Below are 23,300 nucleotides of genomic sequence, written 5' to 3' on the forward strand. Positions count from 1 at the left end.
GCTTTTCATGTGGCTGCTGTGAACTGCGTGATGTTTCTCTCCACTTTAAACTGTGGGAGATGTGCTGTATCAGCTCAGCTGCTTCTTCTCGCGGTAATGAAGCTGAATTACAGTCGGCTTGTGCGCGTAAAGTGAACTTCTTGACTCTGGGAACACAGTTTCAGATATAATAGCGACCTTTCCTTATGTTCATGTGACCATCTCATGCTGGTATCTCATAGTTTAAATCGTGTAGTGTCAGTCAGCATTTTATCCGTTGGGTAAAAACTGCACCCCTGGCTTTAAGAACCGATCAGCAGCAGCAGAGGGCGTCAGTGACCAGCTTTGGTTTCAAGTCAGTTGAGCTTCGCTGTTTCTTTTAGCATTTGTACGCGCAGCCTGCCCACAGTTGAGAAAAAAGGAAGTACTGAAGTTACACTGTGTGCAGGGCTCTACGTGTATTCACTTGGTGGAGCAATAAACTAACAAACAGTGCATGCAGTTTTAAGTCTCGGAGCTGTAATATGCAACTGTCACTGTGGTCACTGTAGAAGAGCAACGAGCAGCAAATGATGAGCATGTGAGAGCGTTATGATCAGAGTACTGCTACACAAACAAACAGCATCACCTGAAGTATAGCAGATTTACACTCAGCGTCCTGTATGTTAGGATCACCAAGCTCACACTGAGTCAGTCTAACCCAGAGGTCCTGCAGCTCATTTAATCCTGACTGATAAGGGTTCAGCAGGATCGCTGCTTATTATAACTGCTGCGGTCATTTTAAAAGCCAGCGAGGATTACTCGCACCAGGGTCTGTGTCCTGATTTTAAATTATTTTGAACTTCGATCTTTAAATCCTCCGCCTGTCCCCACCCTGACAAAGAGGGTGGGGACAGGCAGATGTTGAAACAGACGCTACCAAAATTGGCCTATGTGCTTGTGTTGTAGTCACAGACTATATTAAATTTAGTCACAGAGTGAGGTAAAGAAGGAAAATAAAAACAACGACATAAGATGCCAGGTTATTTTGTACTTTTTTTTGCTGGGGGGTCTTTGTGAGGGATTTCCTTCCTCCTCTCGCCCGTCCTCACTGAGTCACGTGACATTAGGAAAACAACAACTGGAGGAAGGAAATCCCTGCAGAGACGCATATCCTTACAGAGTTTACAGAGCAAAGTAAACCACTGATCCTGTCACATTAGTATAGATTCGCTACCAATATCGGGGTTGTATGTGCCATCTATATTTGGATCGATCCGCCCACCACTACCAAACCGCGGGGCGACCGTTGGGCGACCTGCAGAAATGTCGTCGGTTGTAGTTTTCTTCTCCCTCCCGATGTTGGTGGCTTCTGCGTTGAAAGGTGAGTTTCTTGTGTTTTGAGGTAACATGAACTGACAGGCTGCCAAAAGAAATGACTCATCCATCAAGGATGTAAACAGTGAAACTACACACTGCAGCATTTTCACGCTTCCGGGAATGCAAACAGCTGCTGCAGCTCGCCTGATACCGTAGATGGAAGAAAATGTGAGCGAGTTCAGAAGGAATTTGGCAACAAAAAGAATGGATGTGATACTAACATGGTGCCAGGCAGTGGCGGCCCTGTTTGGCTGTGTCAGGATTTCTTAAACAACATCTAAGCCAAAAACACAAACTAGTGGTGTGTGACACTGCAAATCTTGATGAACACAGTGACAGTATTGCAAATTTACTAAAGTGTTTCTATATTTTACAGTTTTCCAAACTACTCCACTCTATATTAGATGTAATTTGTTCTCGATATCATTTATTTTAAAATGTCAATTTAAAATTGTGCAGGTTTTAAAAAAATAAATCTAATGTATGTCATTATACTTTAAGCTACCAAGCAGTATGCAAGTGAGTACATTTTCTCCAGCTGCAACATTAAAGGAATGAACTCATTATTAACAACACGGTGTACATTTACATGTACATTTCTCCTGCTTTGCAGTAAAAGCCTCTGCTTAACGTCAGAGTTTAATTACTGACAAACACACTTGCAGCAGGTCGTGAAGAGGATTCCTCTCTGGTCTTGAGGTTTGTCAGTGCAGATTCACTGCTGGGGTTTGTTGCAACACTCATAACTGAAGAACAGTTCACAGAGTAAAATGCAAGTTCGTTTATAGAGGCATGAGTATCATGTCGGAGAGCTGCAGGTATCCATTACTTTGAGTAATCCACTGATGTGTTTTAGACTTCCTCTGCTCAGTACTTCCTCGCTGTCCACAGATTTCCAACACGTGCAGTATAACATGCTATTAATGTTTGGGTTTTTTCTCCTCTTTGTTTTTCATTCATACAGAGGTTTGTGTGAGGCCTGGACAAGCTGCCACTCTTCAGTGTTGGGGTCCCAGAGATGCACACATCACCCTGCTGGAGTGGAGCAGACCGGAGCTCATCTCACAGGGTTATGTGTTCTTCTTCCAAGACCAGCGCTCGTACGAGAACTACCAGCACGAGTCCTTCAAAGGCCGAGTGCAGCTGAGAGACTCATCCATGAAAGACGGAGATGTTACTGTGATTCTGAGAAACGTCAGCATCAGCGATACAGGAACATACGATTGTCAGATTACAACCAGCAGCACCAGAAATGGCGAGAGAGTCATCAAAGAGTTCAAACACTCCATCAACCTCACAGTCACAGAGTCTGGTGAGTCTGCAGAGGCTCAGCTTACTGCTGAAGCTCTGCACCATGTTTACAGCACGAGTGTTTATGAAAGAGTGCTATGGATATCTGAAGTGTGCCATTTCATTCCAGCTCAGATGAGTCTCTGGAGGCAGTTTTATCAATCCTTGTTTGGTGAAGGAGAGTTTTGTTTTTGTGTAACTGGAAACTTAAAAACACTGCAGAAGATTTTAAATGTTTTCCCTTTGGTTTGAGGCATGAGTCTTTATACAGAAAATAAATATGATTAATTAAATAAGACATTAGCTCAGACTTTAGTTTGGCTCATAAAATCTTCATTACATGTTTGTACAGAGGCACTGTGCTTGTTTTCTATCTGATGTGTTAATATTTTGATCAAATGAGACGCTTCCTGTTTTGGTGGGTGTTGACATGTTCGATACGGACTTCCTCGCAGTTATATTTATTGGTGTTTTTTTTTTTTTTTTTTTTTTTTTTTTTTTTTTGCATGCTATGGTTTGTGAGTTGTCTTTGCATGTTTATTTTCATGCTGACAAACAGCTGTAGTTGTGCGTCTGCCTCACTGAGCTCAAACAAAGGCAAAGCATGCAGCAGTTATTATTGGCCGAGAGAGAGAGCTCAAAATACTCAGTCAAGCAGCTACACTGCTCTGAGCTCTTATTGCTTATCAGTTTTTGCACGGTGAAACCAGCTGAGTGCATTTCACAAGTCCATGTGCTGGCACAAGGGACCAAGAACCAGTCAGGAGAAACTTAGGCTTCATTTTTCAGGCAGTGACACTGTGACCTGCTCTGCCCTCTTTGGATAGGCTCCACTTGTTTCTGTGACGTTATTGTATTATTTCTTAGTTCCGCTGTTTGTGTTACACTTTTAATGTGAAGCACTATTGCAGCTTTTGTTTTGAAAAGGTCATTACTTAATAAGCATATCGCAGTTTGGGAAAGAAAGTAAGTGCTGTGTGCAGTCAGTGTGACCTGACCCAGCTGAATGGTGGGCTTTTTTCTGCTTCTGTTAGCAGCTAAAGCTGATGTGAATCTTGACCACAATGATGCTAGTCAGTACTTATTAACCAAATCCTTGCAGATATTTTCATTACTTTTCTGACAACCAGCTCAATGCCAGCAGCTGCGACCTCTGCTGACTGTTAACAATGTTTTAAAGTTAAAAAAACAAAAAAAGAAATATTCTCAACATTTCTGTTGCCTTTGGATCAACTACAGCCAATCAGCAACCTTCCTGCTACCTCTTCCTCCATTAGACTAAGATAAATCATGGCATGAATAATAGAATGTTAATATGTATATATCTATATCTATATAGAGATATATAGATAGATATAAGTCGAATAAACGTACTGCAGAGGCTAACGTTAGCTACTGTCCGTCTCACATGAGCACCTGGATAGCGGTTAGACTACACGCCTTTTGAAACAGAGGATCGCAAGTTCGATTCCTGCCTGGGGCGTCTGTATCCAGTAAAGGTCCTAAGGCTAGACCTCCTATGCTAAGTAAGCCTACCGCAGACATGAGCGAGACAGATAAATATGAAGGTATGCCGGCTCGGACGTCGCCCGGATTAACAAGGTTGAGGAAAGTTGAAAAGTGGGCTACTAGAACAAGAGGGCATCGGTGGGCAAGAGACGAGAACAGGGTGTTGTTGGAATGCTACTACGCAAGTAACCCCGGCGGAAGGGGCTACATGAATAGGATGAGGGACCTATGGATTCTTCGATACCCAACATCCACAATGACGGTGAAACAACTAGTAGCTCAGTGTTCCAACATTCGAAAGAAGGGACTGCTCTCACAGCTAGAGATTGACGAGGTACAACACAAATGCTACGGCAAGGAGGAGTCAGGACGCCAGGTCAGGGGGGAGATATCATCACCCCCACCCGAGATTGGGTACATAGCCCCAAGTGCGATAGGAGAAGGATCGTTGAGTGCGAGAGGAACTGACCTGAAAAATAGGATCATGGCCAAGCTTGAAACCTGGATCCCCCGTAGCCGGTTACCAAGATTACGTGAAGTACCCTCAGAAGGTCTGCTAGATGATGTTAATGCAGCACTACCTACTATACCTACGAAGACGGCCGTAGTGATCGATGTAGCATGACAGCAATATCAGGAAGAAGGAACACGAGAAGCTGGAGAAATACCAAGGGCTCAGAGAAGAGCTCGGTGAAGGTAACTGTGGTCCCCGTGGTAATCGGCGCACTAGGTGCGGTGACTCCTAAGCTAGGCGAGTGGCTCCAGCAGATCCCGGGAACAACATCGGAGATCTCTGTCCAGAAGAGCGCAGTCCTGGGAACAGCTAAGATACTGCGCAGGACCCTCAAGCTCCCAGGCCTCTGGCAGGGGCGTGCTGGGTGTTTTTATTTATTATTTATTTTTATATATATATATATATATATATATTAAAAAAATAGAGATATTTATGAAAATGGTATATATCTGTAAGTATCAGTGATTTCAGTTCAGCTGATCTCACATTAATGGTCATTAAACTCTGGATTGTTTTCACTGCAGTTGCTGTTTTTAGATCTCAGCAAACATCCTGTTGTGTCCACAGGAAGTCGTTCCTGTATGATGGTGCACGATCTTCTCTGAGTAGACAAAGTGACATCTGGCAAACAGAGTTGGTGCAGATTGTACAGGGATTTCTCTAAAACATGTGTTGATCCTAATTTTTGATAGTTGAGTATATAAGAAAATAACCTTGTTTAGAATCGTCCAACAATTTTGCGCCTCGTTGTTTCAGAGTGGCGTTATCAACATGTGGCTATGACAAAAGTATTTGTCACTGTGGAGGTGGATTTGAGATTTATGTGAAACTTTATTATAATTCTGGCATAAGTACAAAAAGCCTCAGCTGGCCATCCCATCACTCCTGTCGCCTTGTTTTTCTTCCTGAGCTCCTTGGTTTGCATCTCTAGTGGGAGTAAGAGGAAAGTGTTCAGGGGGAGAAATCTGTATTTGTAGCTCTTCATGGTGATCAATGCTGCAGAAATGAATGATTGCACTTTGTTTTTGACCGCTCTATTTCCTCTTTCAGTTCAGATAAACATCACAGCTGGACAGAACGTCATTCTGCCATGTCGAGCTCCAAACATCGACAGCAATTCCAAGGCAGTTGTAGAGTGGAGCAGAGCTGACCTTGGAAAAGATTATGTTCTTTTGTATCGGGATGAGCAGCCTGATCCAGAAGAGCAGCATCCATCTTTTAAGAACCGGGTGGATCTGCAGGACAGAGAGATGAAGGATGGAGACGTGTCTTTGATTCTGAAGGGTGTCACGACTGCTGATAGAGGAACATACGAGTGTCGTGTCTTCAGGAGAAGAACAAACCGCAGGAAGAGAGCTCATCTGGAGACTGACCCCATCAGCATCATCAGCCTGAGAGTTGTTGATCCTCCAGGTGAGTGAGTAGAGTTGAGTGTGTGTGTGATCAGAGGTGAAGCTGCTTCCTGGTTGTTGATGTTTGTTTCTAAAGATGTTGTTGATGAGACTTTGTAGAAAGCAGCTGGTCTGAGTGATGTGATCAGAGTGCAGTAGATAATGTCTGACAGCAGTTTGAAGAGGAAATGGATTCTGTTCTGTTCTTCACTCATCACCTACCTGACAGCTGACACCTCACACCTGTTTCTCACCTGCAGGTCACACAGGAGTCAGCAGAGGACATGCTGGACTGGTGGCGGCTTTGTCACTCTTTGCTGTGATTGCTGCTTTGGCGATCTTTATAAAACTAAAACCTCCTCAGCCAGTTTGAAGCAAAACAGTTTGTATGTCTTTTTTTTCTGTCTGCAGATAAACCACAGTTGGCTCATTCTGACATTAACCTCCTAAGGACCGAACTCTTCCATGCATGCATTTTTAATTTCTCTTTGATATTTGGGCTGATTGGGACCTGATGCATATTTAAAAACTATTTAAAAAAGTTACCAGATGTTTTTTTTGTTTGTTTTTTTTAACCTGATTTTTGTTTCAGAGAAAAATGAGATCCACATGAGGACATTCGTTTTAAATTTCAATAGAGCAGTGGCATAATGTCCACGTAAGTGGACATCACACCCTTGTAGAGCAAAGTTTAGTCTTTTGATCTGAATCATTTGTGCAAAAACCTTTTGCATCCCTTTAAAGAAATCATCAGGTTTTTTTTCTCAATCTTCCTTACTTTGGAAAAGTTGCGCAAAAATGTCTGACCTTGATGATGATGATGATGGGCTACAGTTACAGGCGAGAAACTGGGGGCCACACCTGTCAGCTAACGACATGAAACTGGGGCAATATTTCACACAAACAAACTTGCTGAAAACATTAAATTGAAAGACTGAAAAAAGTAATCTGAGAAGTGAGAGATCTAGAGCCGTGACTGAAAAAAGTCAGATTCAAGTGAGAAGTGCATTAACACAGCAACAAATACCACGAGTATGGATCTAAACAAAAGCAGTGTGTATAAAAACAATGAGACAGTCTAATGTTTGTGAGGAAATGCTCAAACTGATTTAAGAACTGCATCAAAAGCGGTGAGAATGACTTTTCTCTCTGTTATGGATGGAGTGATGAAGAAAAACTGTAAGGCTGGTCAACGTGTCCGCTTCGCTCCGTGCTCTCGTCACAGTGGATGGTTTTGTTATGGGCATGCAGATGCTCCTTAGGTCATGTGACAGAACATCATTCAGACTATGATCCTCTGATTACTCTGAAATGTTCTGAACTGACTGATGCTGTGATTTTACACTCCATTTTTTATTATTTAGAATTGACCAAAAACACAAATATACTACCGGTAATAAGACTAGTCAGTATACCCTCCAAGGGGAAGTTTGTTTACTAGCACAAACCTCACCTCCTTATATCTTATTTCTTGAATGCATTCAAAATTCAGCCTACTTAATATTAGAATTACAACACCTCCTTTGAAAACCTGAGTACAAGAAGATGAATACTGATTAAATTTCCATTTCCTAAGTTTTTCATGCCCAAACTGTGGTATGTGAGATTCCTGTGGAAGGGAAACTTCTATTCCTTCTCTTTTTAATTTTGACATAATTTTACTTCTTTCAAAATGATTCCCTAATCCATTTACATTATATGATACTACTTTAGTTAACTTACGAGTAGGGCTGCCACGATTAGTCGACTATTAAAATCGTCGACAACAAATTTAATAGTCGGCAAGTCATTTGAAGCTTTGTAAGATGAGGCGCAAGAATTAGGATTTAAGAGTGTAATAACAGACTGAAACAGAAGATGGCAGCAATGCATGTACAAGGATGCCAGCTGCCGTTAAACGCCAAAGAAGAAGAAGTTGTCTCCAGTATCATAGCTTTGTCCAAATTCAGGGCCAGCATCCTTGTAGGCTGTTTACATTACAGTCACTAGAGCCGGGGGGAACACCGGACTCCCGGCAAATAGTTTTTAAACCCAGTGCGGTCTTTCGTTACTCGGGTTAATCATGATATATAAGTCACTCAGATAACTTAAAAGTGTTATTATTTGGCTTTTTTTCAGTGTTTTATTTGTTCCTCAGTAAATCGGTTTGGCTGAGATTAAAGTTATAGTTTTCACACAGCTGAATAAACATCAAACAGAAAACGGATTAAACAGAAGTGTGAGATGCTCGAGAATTTACTCCAATGTCCTGTTATGTTGTAGATAGCAAGGAGCAGACGGCTGAGTTTACTGAGACAATCTGCAAATTTCATTAAAAGTTTAATAAACTATCTTGTCTTTATTTTTTAGTTAGCACACACCTTAAACACTTCAAGCTGTAAGCTAATGATAGTTAATAAGTGCAGATGCATGCTGATGCAAAAAGCTGCACGTTTTATGGCCAATGGATGCATGATCTGATTACTCGACTAACCGCAAAAATAATCGGTGACTAGTTGATTATCAAAATAATAGTTTGTAGCAGCCCTACTTATGAGACAGGATTGTACAACATTATACGATTTTAACCTCTGTACATACCAAGAAATCAAAAAGTACACCGGGGGGGATAACATGTGTAGCAAATACAACAAAGACATGCAATCATGCTGACTTCCAAAAGCATAAACGCTATATTAGCTGTAGTTGGTGAGGGAAAAGCTCCTCACTCAACTTGCGGAAGAGTACCCTCTTCGGCCCAGAGGCCAAAAGCAGAGTGGTCTGTAGAGTCCAGCTCACTATGCAGCAGCCTATTTACCCACAGCCATCCCGGTGCCTAAATGCCTGGAGACGCTCCTTGAAGCTCTGCTTTTAAAAACGTGTTTCCCAGTTTCTTCTTCGCACTAGTTCGCACTGTTTTATTTGATCCAAGAGTGTAGCCCCGTCTTTCACAACGTCTACCGATAATCCTCTCTTCACCATATCCGTAGTCGCTTCTTGCGTCACTGCTCCATCATTGCAGTACACTCTCAGCCTGGCCGGGAAAGTTGACTGGAAGCGATGTTATTCTCCTTAAGCACCTTCTTGGCTGCCGCTTATTAGATTTACACTCTAAAGAAAAAGTTAATTATTTGATGTTTGTCTTTTGTAAGCAGAGGAAGCGTTTTCTTAGTGAAATGCAAAGGTATCCTGTAACTCGAGGTGTCAGGTTAACGTAGCACTAACATTAACCATTATCTGCAGCTTCCTTCACTGGAAAATACTAAATAAAAATAATAAAAAGTTGTTACAATAAATTGTGTTCTATGTTTTTATTTTCTATCTTATTTTTCCTGTTTTATAAACTGAATAATATCGTGAAAAGTGTTGAAAGTTTTATCTGATTTTGAGTGTGAGCTGTAGCTTTGGATACATTAAAATATATTTACATTAGTAGCTGGGATTGCCTTCAGCCCCCCTCACAACTCTGATAAGGCTAAGTGAAAGAAAATGGATGGATGGATATTTACCTTTGATCATCACTTGCTGTAATCGTGGAGGAGTTTTAAAGAACAAACCGCTCACACACAAATGAAGAAATCCAGAGACATTTAGTCACAGAGGATTCAGAGAAAATGGTCTGATGTTCATGTCTGAAGCAAAGGCGAAAGTCTAGTTGATGAAATGAGACTTTTATTCCTTTTAAATGGGATGGGAGCTGTCTTTGATATGAGGCTGATGAGCCTCCTCTGTGGCATTCTCTTCCTCCACCTGTTTGTCAGTCTTCTTATTCTTTTGCTGCTGAAAAACATCAAATTCAAATAATATCACAAAGTCAAAATTCAAATCCAAGATTCACCCTGTTCTGCACTAATATTTGATGACAAATGTCATCATTAAACTTAAAAAAAAAAAAAACTTTATTCACTTGCTTATAACTTCAGTTGAATTTTTCCAAGTAAATTCATTCATTTATTTACTTAAATTTTTTTCCTTCTTGATCACAGCCACCACAGTGCCCAGCAGTCTGGAATAGGTCTCACTGGTCTCTGCTCCTGCAGGCTGTGTGCCCCTGGCATATTGCCTGAGGTTCGCAGGTTTACGCACCAGTCGGAACTCGCTGTGTCTGATACGTCAGCCAGCGGGTGAGTCTTCTCTGGCCTGCAGCACTAGCTCCCTGTCTGGCGTATTGCCCGCATGTTGTAGGTTGCATGGCTAGCGGGGTCCCCGATGTGCGGCTTGGTGAGCTACGCTTCCTCTTCTCAGTCTGATCCTGGGTTCCAGGTTCGGGCCCTGGGGTTCTCAGGCCCCAGCTGGAGGTCTTGAAGAGCATCCACACAGGGCTCGTCTTCCCTCCGACCGCCCCTGTGCTTTCTAGTATTCCGTCACTCTCTGGCTGTATCCCAATTCAGGGTCTGCAGCCTTAACCCTCCAGGCTCTATCCTGGCCATTTGTGGCCACTTCACTTTTCTTTTTTCAACCATTTTTGTTCTGTTAATGCAAATGGAATGAAACTTCCCAAAGGTGTGTATTTTTTTCAGATTTTTTAATCTTTTTAATTTTTTAATTTTCAACATCAGCTCCTTAATAATGTCAATAATATACACTATACCATTTTTGGCCAATTGAAACCCATTATAACCACCTTTTTTGATTCCTTGTTATTGACAGTACTATATCATGCAATTTAGGTAAAATTGCTTTCATTCTAAAGTCAACACATGAAAATTGTAGTTTTCAATGTTTTTTACCAAATTACATCATTTACCCATTTTTGGCCAAGCAAGCGATTTCATGTAATATTCCGAGTTTCTAGTAGTGGCCTTTGATGGCCTACCACACTCCAATGGACCAAAATAATGAAACAATTTTGACATAGGTTTGATCTTAAGGATCTAATAGTTTGTGTTTGTGCATGACATTGCAGCACAAACATGTATTTGCAAGATGGACTGGAATAAATAATGACGCATAAAATACTACATAGGCTGCAGTGAATTTCTGTGGATGCAGGCTATTGAGCTTTGAGGTTCCCAGTCAAACTTAGCTTTGAAGCACATGTTAAAAGCACTTTTACTCTTGTATTTTTCATAAAAAGAGACCATGGGCCCGTTCTTCGTACCTCGCTTACTACATCCAAGATCAAATGACACATCCAAGATCAAATCATCTCGCTAACTTTGAGCTCGCTATTCCGGTTCTTCGAACACACCTGTTGTTGACGATTAGTATAGCTGGATGAAGTAATGTGAGATCACTGGGTGGCTTAACAGGGGCTACGCATCGATAGTAGAAACATTGATCGGCAACCCTTTGTTTGGTCGGCGAAATGTCGAAGGAGCGCGCTCAGTATTTTTCGGCAGCAGAGCAAGAACTCTTGATTGAGGGATTTCAGGAGTTTCAGAGTTTAATTAAAATGCAAGGGAACACTGCAAAGGCTGCAAAAGCAAGGAGAGAGGGGCTGGCAGAAAGTTGCTGACAAATTAAACTCGTAAGTAATTTAATAATAATAATAATAATGGATTGGATTTATATAGCGCTTTTCAAGGCACCCAAAGCGCTTTACAATGCCACTATTCATTCACTCTCACATTCACACACTGGTGGAAGCAGCTACAGGTGTAGCCACAGCTGCCCTGGGGCAGACTGACAGAAGCCAGGCTGCCATATCGCGCCATCGGCCCCTCTGGCCAACACCAGTAGGCGGTAGGGTAAATTTATTATATCATATTACATTATATCCTCTTTCACATTAGAGCCACGACAGGACCCACGAGAACATGTGAACAAGTAAAAGTGAAATATAAGAATATTCTACAGAATGGTAATATTTATCACTTATATTGCTTTTAGTCTCTTGAAAAGAGACCCTGAAATAATCTGTTTGTTTGTTTATAAAGGCAACCAAGAAAAGGGCAGAGCAAAAAAAGACAGGTGGTGGTCCTGCACCCCCTCGTCAACAAGTTGGTTAAGTGAATAATACCCTCACGGGAATATCGATATCTGTCTATGAGCACACTGTCGCGCTGAGCTAAAGGATCCTGTCTGTCCCGCAATATACGCTGAATTCTGAAAACTCTCCTTATCAATCTTGCACCTTCCGCAATGGGTTGCTCGCGTATACGGACAGGACATGGCTGCAACAGGCTTCCCAAATCCACCTTCGCTTTTATAGCCGTGGTCTCTCATCTTGATTACACGACGTAATTTACAATTACTACTCTGAAATATGAATTACATCTGAAATAATCACATACATGTAATAGAATGATTAATAGTACATTTCCCTTTTTTTAGGAAATGACCTGTATGTATCTGTATGAAATCAATAAAAGAATCAAGTACTGCATTATCTTTAGTTAAATTGATAATATTTATTTATGGAAAAACAGTGGTAAAATATCGCTGTTGCTTTCGTATACATGAAGCGGACATACCTGCGTGGCCGCGATCTAATCCTGTTTACATAAAGTAAACCTGCTTCCGAGCAGGGGCCCGTTCTTCGTACCTCGCTAAGTAGGTTAGCCGGATTAGATTGTTGACGATTTCGCGTGATCCTGGATCAGTCGGTTCCCCGAAGCTCATCCGGGACTTGCTGTCATAGCAACAGAGCCGTAAGCGTAAACCTGCTCGGGAGCAGGTTTACTTTATGTAAACAGGATTAGATCGCGGCCACGCAGGTATGTCCGCTTCATTTATACGAAAGCAACAGCGATATTCCACCACTGTTTCACCATAAATAAATATTATCAATGTAACTAAAGATAATGCAGCACTTGATCCTTTTATTGATGTCACACAGATACATACAGGTCATTTCCTAAAAAAGGGAAATGTACTATTAACATTCTATTACATGTATGTGATTATTACAGATGTAATTCATATTTCAGAGTAGTAATTGTAAATTACTTCGTGTAATCAAGATGAGAGACCACGGCTATAAAAGCGAAGGTGGATTTGGGAAGCCTGTCGCAGCCATGTCCTGTCCGTATACGCGACCAACCCATTGAGGAAGGTGCAAGATTGATAAGGAGAGTCCTCAGAATTCAGCGTATATTGCGGGATAGACAGGATCCTTTAGCTCAGCGCGACAGTGTGCTCATAGAGAGATATCGATATTCCCGTGAGGGTATTATTTACTTAACCAACTTGTTGACGAGGGGGTGCAGGACCACCACCTGTCTTTTTTTCCTCTGCCCTTTTCTTGGTTGCTGTTATGAACAAACTAACAGAGTATTACAGGCCAGTATTACCTTGCCAAGAGACGCAAAGCAATCTAAGAGATAAATATTACCATTCTGTAGAATACTCCTGTATTCCACTTTTACTTGTTCCCATGTTCTTGTGGGTCCTGTTGTGGCTCTAATGTGAAATGGGATATAATATAACATATTATAATATAATGCCATATGATATTGGACAATATAGTGTCATATGATAGATCTACCCTACCGCCTACTGGTGTTGGCCAGAGGGGCCGATGGCGCGATATGGCAGCCTGGCTACAACCGTAGCTGCCTCCACCAGTGTGTGAATGTGGGAGTGAATGAATAGTGGTATCGTAAAGCGCTTTGGGTGCCTTGGAAAGCGCTATATAAATCCAATCCATTATTATTATTATTATTAAATTACCTACGAGTTTGATTTGTCAGCAACTTTCTGCCAGCCCTCTCTCCTTGCTTTTGCAGCCTTTGCAGTGTTCTCTTGCGTTTTAATTAAACTCTGAAACTCCTGTAATCCGTCACTCATGAGTTCTTGCTCTGCTGCCGGAAAATACCGAGCACGCCCCTTCGACATTTTCGCCGACCAATCAGCGGGTTGCCGATCAATGTTTCTACTATCGATGCGTAGCCCCTTTTACGACACCCAGTGATGTCACATTCCTGCGTCCAGCTGTAGTAATCGTCAACAGCAGGTGTGTTCGGGGAACCGGATTAGCGAGCTCACGGTTAGCGCGATGATTTGATCTTGGATGTGTCATTTGATCTTGGATGTAGTAAGCGACGTACGAAGAACGGGCCCCTGGTTTACGCTTACGGATCTGTTGCTATGACAGCAAGTCCCGGATGAGCTTCGGAGAACCGAACGATCCAAGATCACGCGAAATCGTCAACAATCAAATCCAGCTAACTTACTTAGCGAGGTACGAAGAACGGGGCCCTGTTTCAGGAAGCCGGTTTGGAAAACTCAGAGTGAAAAACGACACTCACGGTTGAGTAACCCCGAACTGTCCAACTCGGAATATTCCGTTTCAGAAAGGCTGATAACAATTAGTTCAGTCAACGCGGAGTTGCTTTAACCCCAAGTGAAGCGCGCGGACGAGGATACATAAAGCCCTGATAAGCGGAGCACAGATTAAGCGAGTCACCATGGAGACGGAGGGAAAGAAGGCGCGGTCAATGTATTTCACAGCGCTTGAGGCCGAAATTCTGATGGCAGCATATGCCGATAACATGCAAATTCCGCGGAAAAAAGTAACACAGCCACAGCTGCAAAAGCATGCATGGCAAAACATAGCCGACAGAGTCAATGCGTGAGTGTTAATTTAAACATTGATCTAGGGATTTCCACCCATTTAACACGTTATTTTATCATATGTTATTTTATTTGTTATTTTATACATTTTATTTTGTGATGTGATGTGAGCGCAGGTGCAACCCAACAGGCCCCAAACGTGCCTGGCAGCAAGTAAAAATGAAATATAAAAATATAGTCCAAACAGGTAAGGTGTAATTGTATTATGAGCCACAGTGCTTGGTCTGTTTGTCCGATGTAAATCAATTGCAGTTAGAGGCTACATTAATTTTCTTTCTGTAAGCACTTATTGAAATTATCTGAGCACATTACAAGTACATATTTGCTTACTCTGTATGCTCAAATGTGGCCCGTTATAGCCAACAGAAAAAAAGCGGAGGCCCGAAAAACAGGTGGGGGTCCTCCACCACCACCACTCACAGAGGCTGACAGTTGGCCCTCAGCCAAAACAGTGGGCGCCCTGTGGCCGAAGGCATCTCTGTGGGGACATCCTCTGAGTCAATAACCCCGCAAGACACAAGTGCCTACATAAGGGGTAAATTCAAAATAATACATGATGTGCATACATCCTTTCTTCACAGTCACCTTTGCAGTGCGACACATTCATTTGATAAACTCTTTACCATAATGAATTATTTTGTAGTGAAGTTATTTTCCTACTGATTTTGCCTTCCCTCAGTCTTGGTTGTCTTTGAGAGCATAATGACAATGAAGTATAAGGTGCTTGGTATGTTTGTTAATTGCCATTTGGTCCCTTGTAAGTTATAAGTGACCTGTATAAACCTCATATTCTATCAGTTGATGGTGATGGTGTACTGCATCTGGTGCAGCCTCCTGTTGAGCCAGACCAACATGCAGTTGTGAGTACTCTTAATACTCCACAGATTATATGAGTTTACAGTAGAACAGCAATGTTGTCTATTTCTTTACTACAGGAAAATAATGAAGAAACATTGACAGCTGTTACAGAGGAGGAAGCAACAGAGACACTTTATGAGGTTTACATCTTTTAATACTTTGTGTACAGGAAATACAGGCGACCAATAAAGCCAGTTGAACAAAAAATCTGTTTATTCTTCTTTCAACATGTTGAGGTGATGGGTCAAAAGAAATGATTGTGACATATGGTGTCTCTGACTGCGCTTCCATCTTGTATGTCCGTGGGAGGGTCAGGATGTTCATGGTTTGGATCACTGCTGATGTTTGGTTCAGAAGGACAGTGTTCTTCTCTAATTGTGGCAATGTTGTGAAGAATCACACATGCCACAATAATGTCACATGCCCTTTCTGGGGTGACCCTGAGTCTTTGCAGGCACTGGAACCGGGCCTTAAGCATTCCGATAGTCATTTCAATTCTGGCTCTTGTCCTGCAATTAGCCAGATTATATCGCTGCTGTGGGCCCGGGTCAGGGTCAGGGTAAGGGGTAAGCTAATAGGGTAAACATGGATACCCCCTATCACCAAGCAAGTAGCCAGTGAACTCTCCTAAGACAGAAGGGTACACTTCAGTTCAAATGTCCCTGAAGCAATTGGTCTTTATATATTTTAAAGTATTCTCAACTCACCATGTCCAAATTTTGTGCTCAGTGTACATTCACGGAATATTTGTGAGTCATGGACAGAGCCTGGCCACTTGGCTTCCACATTTGTGATAATGTTGGCAGCATCACATATGATCTTCACAGTGCAGAGAACACAAATTAGCATCCATTACTATGATGAAATAATTTGTTAGTTTGAAATGCTACAGGGAACTATGTACCTGTACATTAATGCTGTGGAAAGACTTCCTGTTCACATAGTCTCCTTCATTTACTGAAGGAGCAATGATTGGAATGTGAGTGCCATCTGTACAGCCAATCACGCCTGGGAACCCTGAAAATAAATGTAAAATTTAAGTAGTAGTCCAAGTATCACCACATCATAAATTAAGTTTTGGTCATCCTGATACCTGCAATTTTGTGGCATCCCTCTTTGATAAATCTTGTGGGTCTATGACCGGGGAACACCACAAACGAGTACAGGAGACGTTTCAGTGCAACTGTAACATTCCTGACTGCCCGACAGACGGTAGCCTTGGAAACGTGCTCAGCATCACCAATATTATACAGAAAGCTCCCGTTTGCAAGAAACCGAAGTGCAATACAAATAATATGTAATGAACTGAGAGCATGTCCGCGATGTGTCACATGCGTAATATATGGCCTGAGGATGTTATCCAAATAAATTATAGATTGTGCTGAGAAACGGTAACGTTCGCACAGAAAATCATCAGGAAATGATAAAATGTCCAAACGCGCTCTGATCACTCTCTCCCGGCGGAGAGCTCTGCGGAGAATTTGGGCTTCACGATCTACTGGCTCTTCAAGGAAGTGGCACGCCATGTCCGACACTTCCTACTGTCAGGTTTCCGACAAAGGGGCGGAGACAGTCAGGGTTAGTTGTAGTAAACCTGCTAGGGGGCAGGTTAGCTTCACGGAGTGTGTCGTCATAGTGACTCACTCAGGCTGCAGCTGAACTCGCTTTGTGAAACCGAAAACCCAGAGTTTTCGTTAACTCAGGGTATACTTACTCAGTTTTTCCACTAAACCGGCTTCCTGAAACAGGGCCCGGACCCCATATCCAAAATGTTAACTCTAGAAACAAAAACAAAAACAAAAAATCCCCAATCACAGGACATTTTGCAGAGTTCAAACCTGCAGCTGCAGCGCAAACAACAACAAACACTGTTTGTAAACGTGTCCTGGAGTTTATGCAGGTACAGACAGAGCTACTGCTGTAAGTAAGCCTAACAGCTTCCACATCATTTATTCTGGCTATTTGGCAAGAAGGTCATCACTGCTTCAAGCACTGTCTGTATGATCTAGTGAGAGAGCAAGGACAGCAAGCAGTCCTCTGCCCTTGAAGCAAAGACATGTAGATGAAGTGGAGATAAAGCCTACATCAGAATAAAGCAATACATAGCATGTTGGATGACAACACTGGAAGTTCTCAGGAAGTAAAAAAGGGAAAGGGGTTCAGATTCCAACTGACGGAGGAGCTCCGAGGACAGCGTCTTTCCTTTGGTCACCTTGGCAGAAGAACTCCTCAGATGAACTGGCACAGGGGAAACAAACCAGAGCTTCCTCCCCAGCTCCTCCAGATGCAACAGAGGAAGATTTTGTTGTCTGTCTTTGGCTTCACCAAAACTACCACGGCGATATCCCACATGCCAAAGCAACGGAGGAATCTGCTTCTTTTGACAGCAACACACAAGGAACCAGCAGTCAGTGATGGGGAATAAAGGATGCGTGAAAGCAAGAAGCAATCCTGGACTACAATAGGCACAAATATTGCTTGGATAATTTAGAGAGGATGTTGGCACCCCAGGTTGTTGAAGGAAAACTGATGGCTGCTGGCTCTTTTCTCCAATCTCCTGGATGTCTTGGGATACGATGCCTTTGTCCCGCCGGAAACAAGTTCACTGAAGTGGGGGAGTCCTCTACAACCTACAAATGAAGAGTGATCCTGGGAGAGCTGGGACACATGCTGGTGACCTCAACAACTGCAAGACACCCTTCTCCTTAATTCTCAGCCACTTCTGCCATTGATCTCAAGATACAGTAGTCTGAACCAGAGTGTGACCCACACCCCACCAATGAAATGAGAAGAAGGTGCAAACGGCGCACCTCCAGGACTGGAACAGCAGCCCCTTGCACCAGGTGTAGAAAGTGTGCCTACAAAAACCACTCTACTGTGGTTAGCACATCTTGCTGCTAATGAGGATGCACACAGAGGCACGTACTGGAGTATAAATTTTGATCATTTTACTGGTCATTTCAGGGGTTATTTGGTCATTAAACTGCCTTTCTGGCCACTAACACCATGTGTGATTTTCTTTTTGGCCATTCCTTCATTGGATGATCTGATATCGTCGTGTTGGTGTTGTTCCTGGAACAACATAGTAAATGTTGTTTCAGGATCAACATTGCAAGTGACCAATCACATTCTTGTGACGTTATTCTTTGGTGCGCCAAGCCATTCATGCATTTATGAAATTCCAATGTTGCAAGGACAATATCAATTCTGCTTAGCGTTTATTAAAGGGTTAGGGTCAGGGTCCATTGATCGGCGGACAGAGGGGACAATGCAAAGCAAATGTAGCCTTTGTTTTACCTGATGGCGTACAATGTTGCTGTTGAGGGATTACTGCTGTTTCTGCTGCTGATAGTGCTGGAGGGCAGGGCTGTGTTGTTTTGAGACTGTAGACATTAAAAAGTCCATAGGTAGCTGATTAAACAAGTGCTTTGAAATAAAAAGCAAATGTCAGTCTGCCGCAGGGCAGCTGTGGCTACAACCGTAGCTTGCCTCCACCAGTGTGTGAATGTGAGAGTGAATGAATAGTGGCATTGTAAAGCGCTTTGGGTGCCTTGAAAAGCGCTATATAAATCCAATCCATTATTATTATTATTATTATTAGTATTATTATTATTATTACCATTATTATTAAAAAATAAAATGTAAAAAGATTGGTGACAGCACTTGGAACCATAAGGCAACAGATTTTTAAAAAATGTGGTAAATAAACTGAAACCCTGATAGTACAAAAGACAGGGGTCATGGTAGGGTGAGAATATATTTAAAAAATCTACACTGAACAAAAATATAAACGCAACACTTTTGTTTTTGCTCCCATTCCCCATGGGATGGACGTAGAGACCTAGAATTCATTCCAGATACACAATATAACCATCCCTCCCAAACAGTGGTCACAAATCAGTCCAAATGTGTGGTAGTGGGCACATCTGCCATATTGAGATAATCCATCCCACCTCACAGGTGTGCCACATCAGGATGCTGATCTGACATCATGAGTAGTGCACAGGTGTACCTCAGACTGCCCACAACAAAAGGCCACCCTGGAATGTGCAGTTTTGTCTCACAGCAAAATGCCACAGATGCCACAAGCAATGAGGGAGCGTGCAACTGGCATGCTGACAGCAGGAATGTCAACCAGATCTGTCGCCCGTGCATTGAATGTTCATTTCTCAACCATAAGCCGTCTCCACAGGCGTTTCAGAGAATATGGCAGCACATCCAACCGGCCTCACAACCGCAGACCTCGTGTAACCACACCAGCCCAGGACCTCCACATCCAGCAGGTTCACCTCCAAGATCGTCTGAGACCAGCCACCCAGACAGCTGCTGGAACAATTGGTTTGCACAACCAAACAATTTCTGCACAAACTGCCAGAAACCGTCTCAGGGACGCTCAACTGCATGCCCGTCGTCCTCATCGGGGTCTTGACCTGACTCCAGCTCGTCGCCGTAACAGACTCGTGTGGGCAAATGCTCACATTCGATGGCGTCTGGCACGTTGGAGAGGTGTGCGCTTCACGGATGAATCATGGTTCACATTGTTCAGGGCAGATGGCAGCTGAGAATGTCCCAGTTCTTGCATGGCCAGCATACTCACCGGACATGTCACCCATTGAGCATGTTCGGGATGTGCTTGACCGGCGTATACGACAGCGTGTACCAGTTCCCACGAATATCCAACAACCTCGCACAGCCATTGAAGTGGAGTGGACCAACATTCCACAGGCCACAATTGACAATCTGATAGACTCCATGCGACGATGTGTTGCACTGCATGAGGCAAATGGTGGTCACACCAGATACTGACCGGTTCTGGGACCCCAGACCCCCAATAGCGCAAAAAACTGCACATTCCAGGGTGGCCTTCTGTTGTGGGCAGTCTGAGGTACACCTGTGCACTACTCATGATGTCAGATCAGCATCCTGATGTGGCACACCTGTGAGGTGGGATGGATTATCTCAATATAGCAGATGTGCCCACTACCACACATTTGGACTGATTTGTGACCACTGTTTGGGAGGGATGGTTATATTGTGTATCTGGAATGAATTTTAGGTCTCTACGTCCATCCCATGGGGAATGGGAGCAGTAACAAAGGTGTTGCGTTTATATTTTTGTTCAGTGTATAAAGACAGTGTGTGTGTGTCCTGTTAGCGCCTTTAAAACATCACAGAGCACAGAACATCACAGCATCAACTTTACATGGGAGGGATTAGATTGTAGAACTGTAAAATCTTCTTTCTTTCTTTCAAATATTAAAATACAACAGTAAAAAAATAAACCAATAGGAGGATAAATCAAACACTTTATTAATCAAAAAACAAAAACAACACAGGGTTTTGGAAAGAGCAGGAAGCAATAAGATGCTCTTCATGTCCTGTCCCAAATTATAACAGTAACTTTCTGTTTGCCATGTCCCGAAAAATGTCAATGACATCACTGTGGTTGGCTGGTTTTTATTGGCTTCTCAACTGCCAATAATAGAAGGTCTGACAACCTGTCCTGTGAGCAAAGAGTGCGAAGTTTGTTTTTAACTAGTATAAGTTTTGAGAAAGAACGCTCCACAGTTGCTGTGCACACTGGGAGTGTTCCATATGTCTTCAGCAGCTCAGTCATGTTGGGGAAGATCAGATGTGCTTTGTTTTCTTTGACAACTGAAAGAATGGATGCCACACTGACTGGTGGGGGACATGAGTATGAAGCATGAAAGACCTTAAGTTCTGTCTGTAATTTGTCTTCCTCCTCAATGTCATAGAACTGGCAGAGTTTCTTCACAGCTTGGTGTGCCTCTGTTGAGATGATTTTCCAGTTCTCTGGGACTGTCAGGGTATGTAAGGCATTCAAGATTTCCCATGTGGAATTATCTCCTCCTTTAAAGTGTCTCAGAAGCTCCTGTGTCATTGTGTCAACAAAAACATAGAACACTTTAACACGGTAGTATTCTTGGGGAGTTGTGAAAGCATGGTCATCAGCAGTAGCTGTTGTGGCAGCAAACTTAAACTTTGCTGGCACTTTCCTCCTCCGAGCTTATCCAGGGACCTCAGATGGGGGGTCCAGGCCCACTGATGCAGCCTTCTCTCGAGCCTGTTCATAAATTTTCTCAAACCCTTCCTCTGTTCTGCTGTGGTCCAGGCTCTGCAAAACACCATCAACAATCTTGTATGCTGCAGCCAGGTCAATGTCTTTCTTCTGCAATGCATCAGATGCAGTAGCAGTCACTTGGAAGATGGGACAGTTGATCTCCAGACACAGGATGAATTTAAAATTGATGCTTTTGAGAAGGATCATTGCATCACCTGCTGAAGAGTCTGGAGGATCTTGCTGTAGTATTTCCTCCAGAAACTGGATGACAGCTGGGAGGATCTTCCTCACTGTCTTGAGGGCAGCTTCTCTGCAGGCCCACCTAGTGTCTGACAGCTTCTGCAGCTCCAGTGGGCGCTGCTCAGGGTACAACTTCTCCTGCATTTTAATACATGCAGAGTATCGTTTAGATGAATTGGCCACAAAAGTGTAAAGCTTTTTGATTAGGTTGAAAAAGCTGACAAAACACATGTTTGACTTTGCGCTCTCTACTAAAACCAGATTAAGGCAATGTGCCTGACAGTGGACATATAAGGCCTTTGGATTTTTTTTTTTTTTTTTTGTATTCTTGACTGAAGTCCCTTAAAGCGCCCACTCATGTTTGCAGCCCCATCATAACCTTGACCCCGGATGTTGTCAATCTTCAGATTATTTTCTTTCAGTAGAGCTATTACTAGCTTTTCAAGAGCATCTCCAGTTGTTGACTCCACATTACACACCTGAAGGAAGCGCTCCTTGATTTCCATGTTGTGCACATATCTGACAACAAAGGAAACCTGCTCTGTGTGCGACACATCTGTGGTTTCATCCATCATGATAGAAAAGGTTTCACATTCTTGAATTTCTGCTTGGATGACATGTCTTACTGATGTGGCCAAAGCTTTGATTATGTCGTTCTGACTTCTGTTTGAGAGGAGCGAGACGAGAGGTCTTTTTTTTTTTTTTGAGGACTATAAATACCTTGGAGTACACACTGACAATAAACTGGACTGGGCTAAAAACACCACAGCACTTTACAGGAAGAACCAGAGTCGTCTCTATTTCTTGAGGCGACTGAGGTCCTTCAACATCTGCCAGAAAATTCTCAGGATTTTCTACGAGTCTGTTGTGGCCAGTGCGATCCTCTATGCTGTTGCATGCTGGGGGAGCAGGCTGAGGGTCGCAGATGCCAACAGACTTAATAAACTGATCCGTAAGGCCAGCAATGTTGTGGGGATGGAGCTGGACTCCCTCAAGGTGGTGTCGGAGAGGCGGATGCTGTCCAAGATAAAGACAATGTTGGATAACACCTCCCACCCACTCCATGACATGCTGGTCAGTCACAGGAGCTCGTTCAGTGAGAGACTGAGATTACCGAAAAGCACCACTGAACGACACAGGAAATCATTCCTGCCTGTGGCCATCTCCCTGTACAACGCATCCACTTAACACACTGTTTACTGCAACAGCTACACATGTTTCTTTTCCAACTATTTATTTATGAGTGACTTATGTATGTATGTATGTATATATATGTATTTAATATTGTACTATTCTTAGTTAGCGTATTGTCTGTCTTGTCTTTATGTTGGTTTATAATGGAGCACTGTAACAAAAAATAATTTCCCCCAGGGATCAATAAAGTATTCTGATTCTGTCGCGCTTTTATTTCAAGGTGTAATTTAATTACACTGTCATACTTGCTGAACAACTCAACTAACTCTAAGAAATTTCCTCGATTTTGGCTTGACAAGGTCTCATCATCTCCCCTGAAAGGCAAACCCTGCCTTGCCAGGTAAAGAATGATGTCTATCAAACGAGACAAAATTTCTCTGTTTCTCTC

At 42.7% G+C, this 23,300-nt stretch overlaps 2 protein-coding genes across 2 annotated transcripts in view; one reads left to right on the forward strand and one right to left on the reverse strand.

Moving 5' to 3' along the window:
- The first annotated feature begins 1,058 nt into the window (after nt 1-1,058).
- Nucleotides 1,059-9,317, forward strand: LOC309694817 (uncharacterized protein). The gene is made up of 4 exons (XM_082515047.1): nt 1,059-1,342; nt 2,303-2,650; nt 5,702-6,064; nt 6,303-9,317. The coding sequence occupies exons 1-4, from the start codon at nt 1,285-1,287 to the stop codon at nt 6,413-6,415; spliced, it is 882 nt and encodes a 293-aa protein (XP_082371173.1). The 5' UTR covers nt 1,059-1,284; the 3' UTR covers nt 6,416-9,317.
- The window catches only part of LOC309693743 (uncharacterized protein), a 75,560-nt gene continuing 58,330 nt past the window's right edge, over nt 6,071-23,300 (reverse strand). The window contains exon 7 of the mRNA XM_082513251.1: nt 6,071-6,260. The gene's annotated coding sequence lies outside the window, so the exon portion shown is untranslated. The remainder of the gene's footprint in view (nt 6,261-23,300) is intronic.

This window comes from Aulonocara stuartgranti, assembly GCF_965226115.1.
Source record: "Aulonocara stuartgranti genome assembly, chromosome: 3".
In the NCBI taxonomy this organism is placed as follows: Eukaryota; Metazoa; Chordata; class Actinopteri; order Cichliformes; family Cichlidae; genus Aulonocara; species Aulonocara stuartgranti.

What these genes read in the sequence shown, in the direction of transcription:
- LOC309694817 (XM_082515047.1), top strand. Translation starts at nt 1,285, where the DNA reads ATGTCGTCGGTTGTAGTTTTCTTCTCCCTCCCGATGTTGGTGGCTTCT. An exon ending in CCTCACAGTCACAGAGTCTG is followed by an intron (nt 2,651 to 5,701) that starts GTGAGTCTGCAG and finishes TTCCTCTTTCAG; the next exon opens with TTCAGATAAACATCACAGCT. An exon ending in GAGAGTTGTTGATCCTCCAG is followed by an intron (nt 6,065 to 6,302) that starts GTGAGTGAGTAG and finishes TCTCACCTGCAG; the next exon opens with GTCACACAGGAGTCAGCAGA.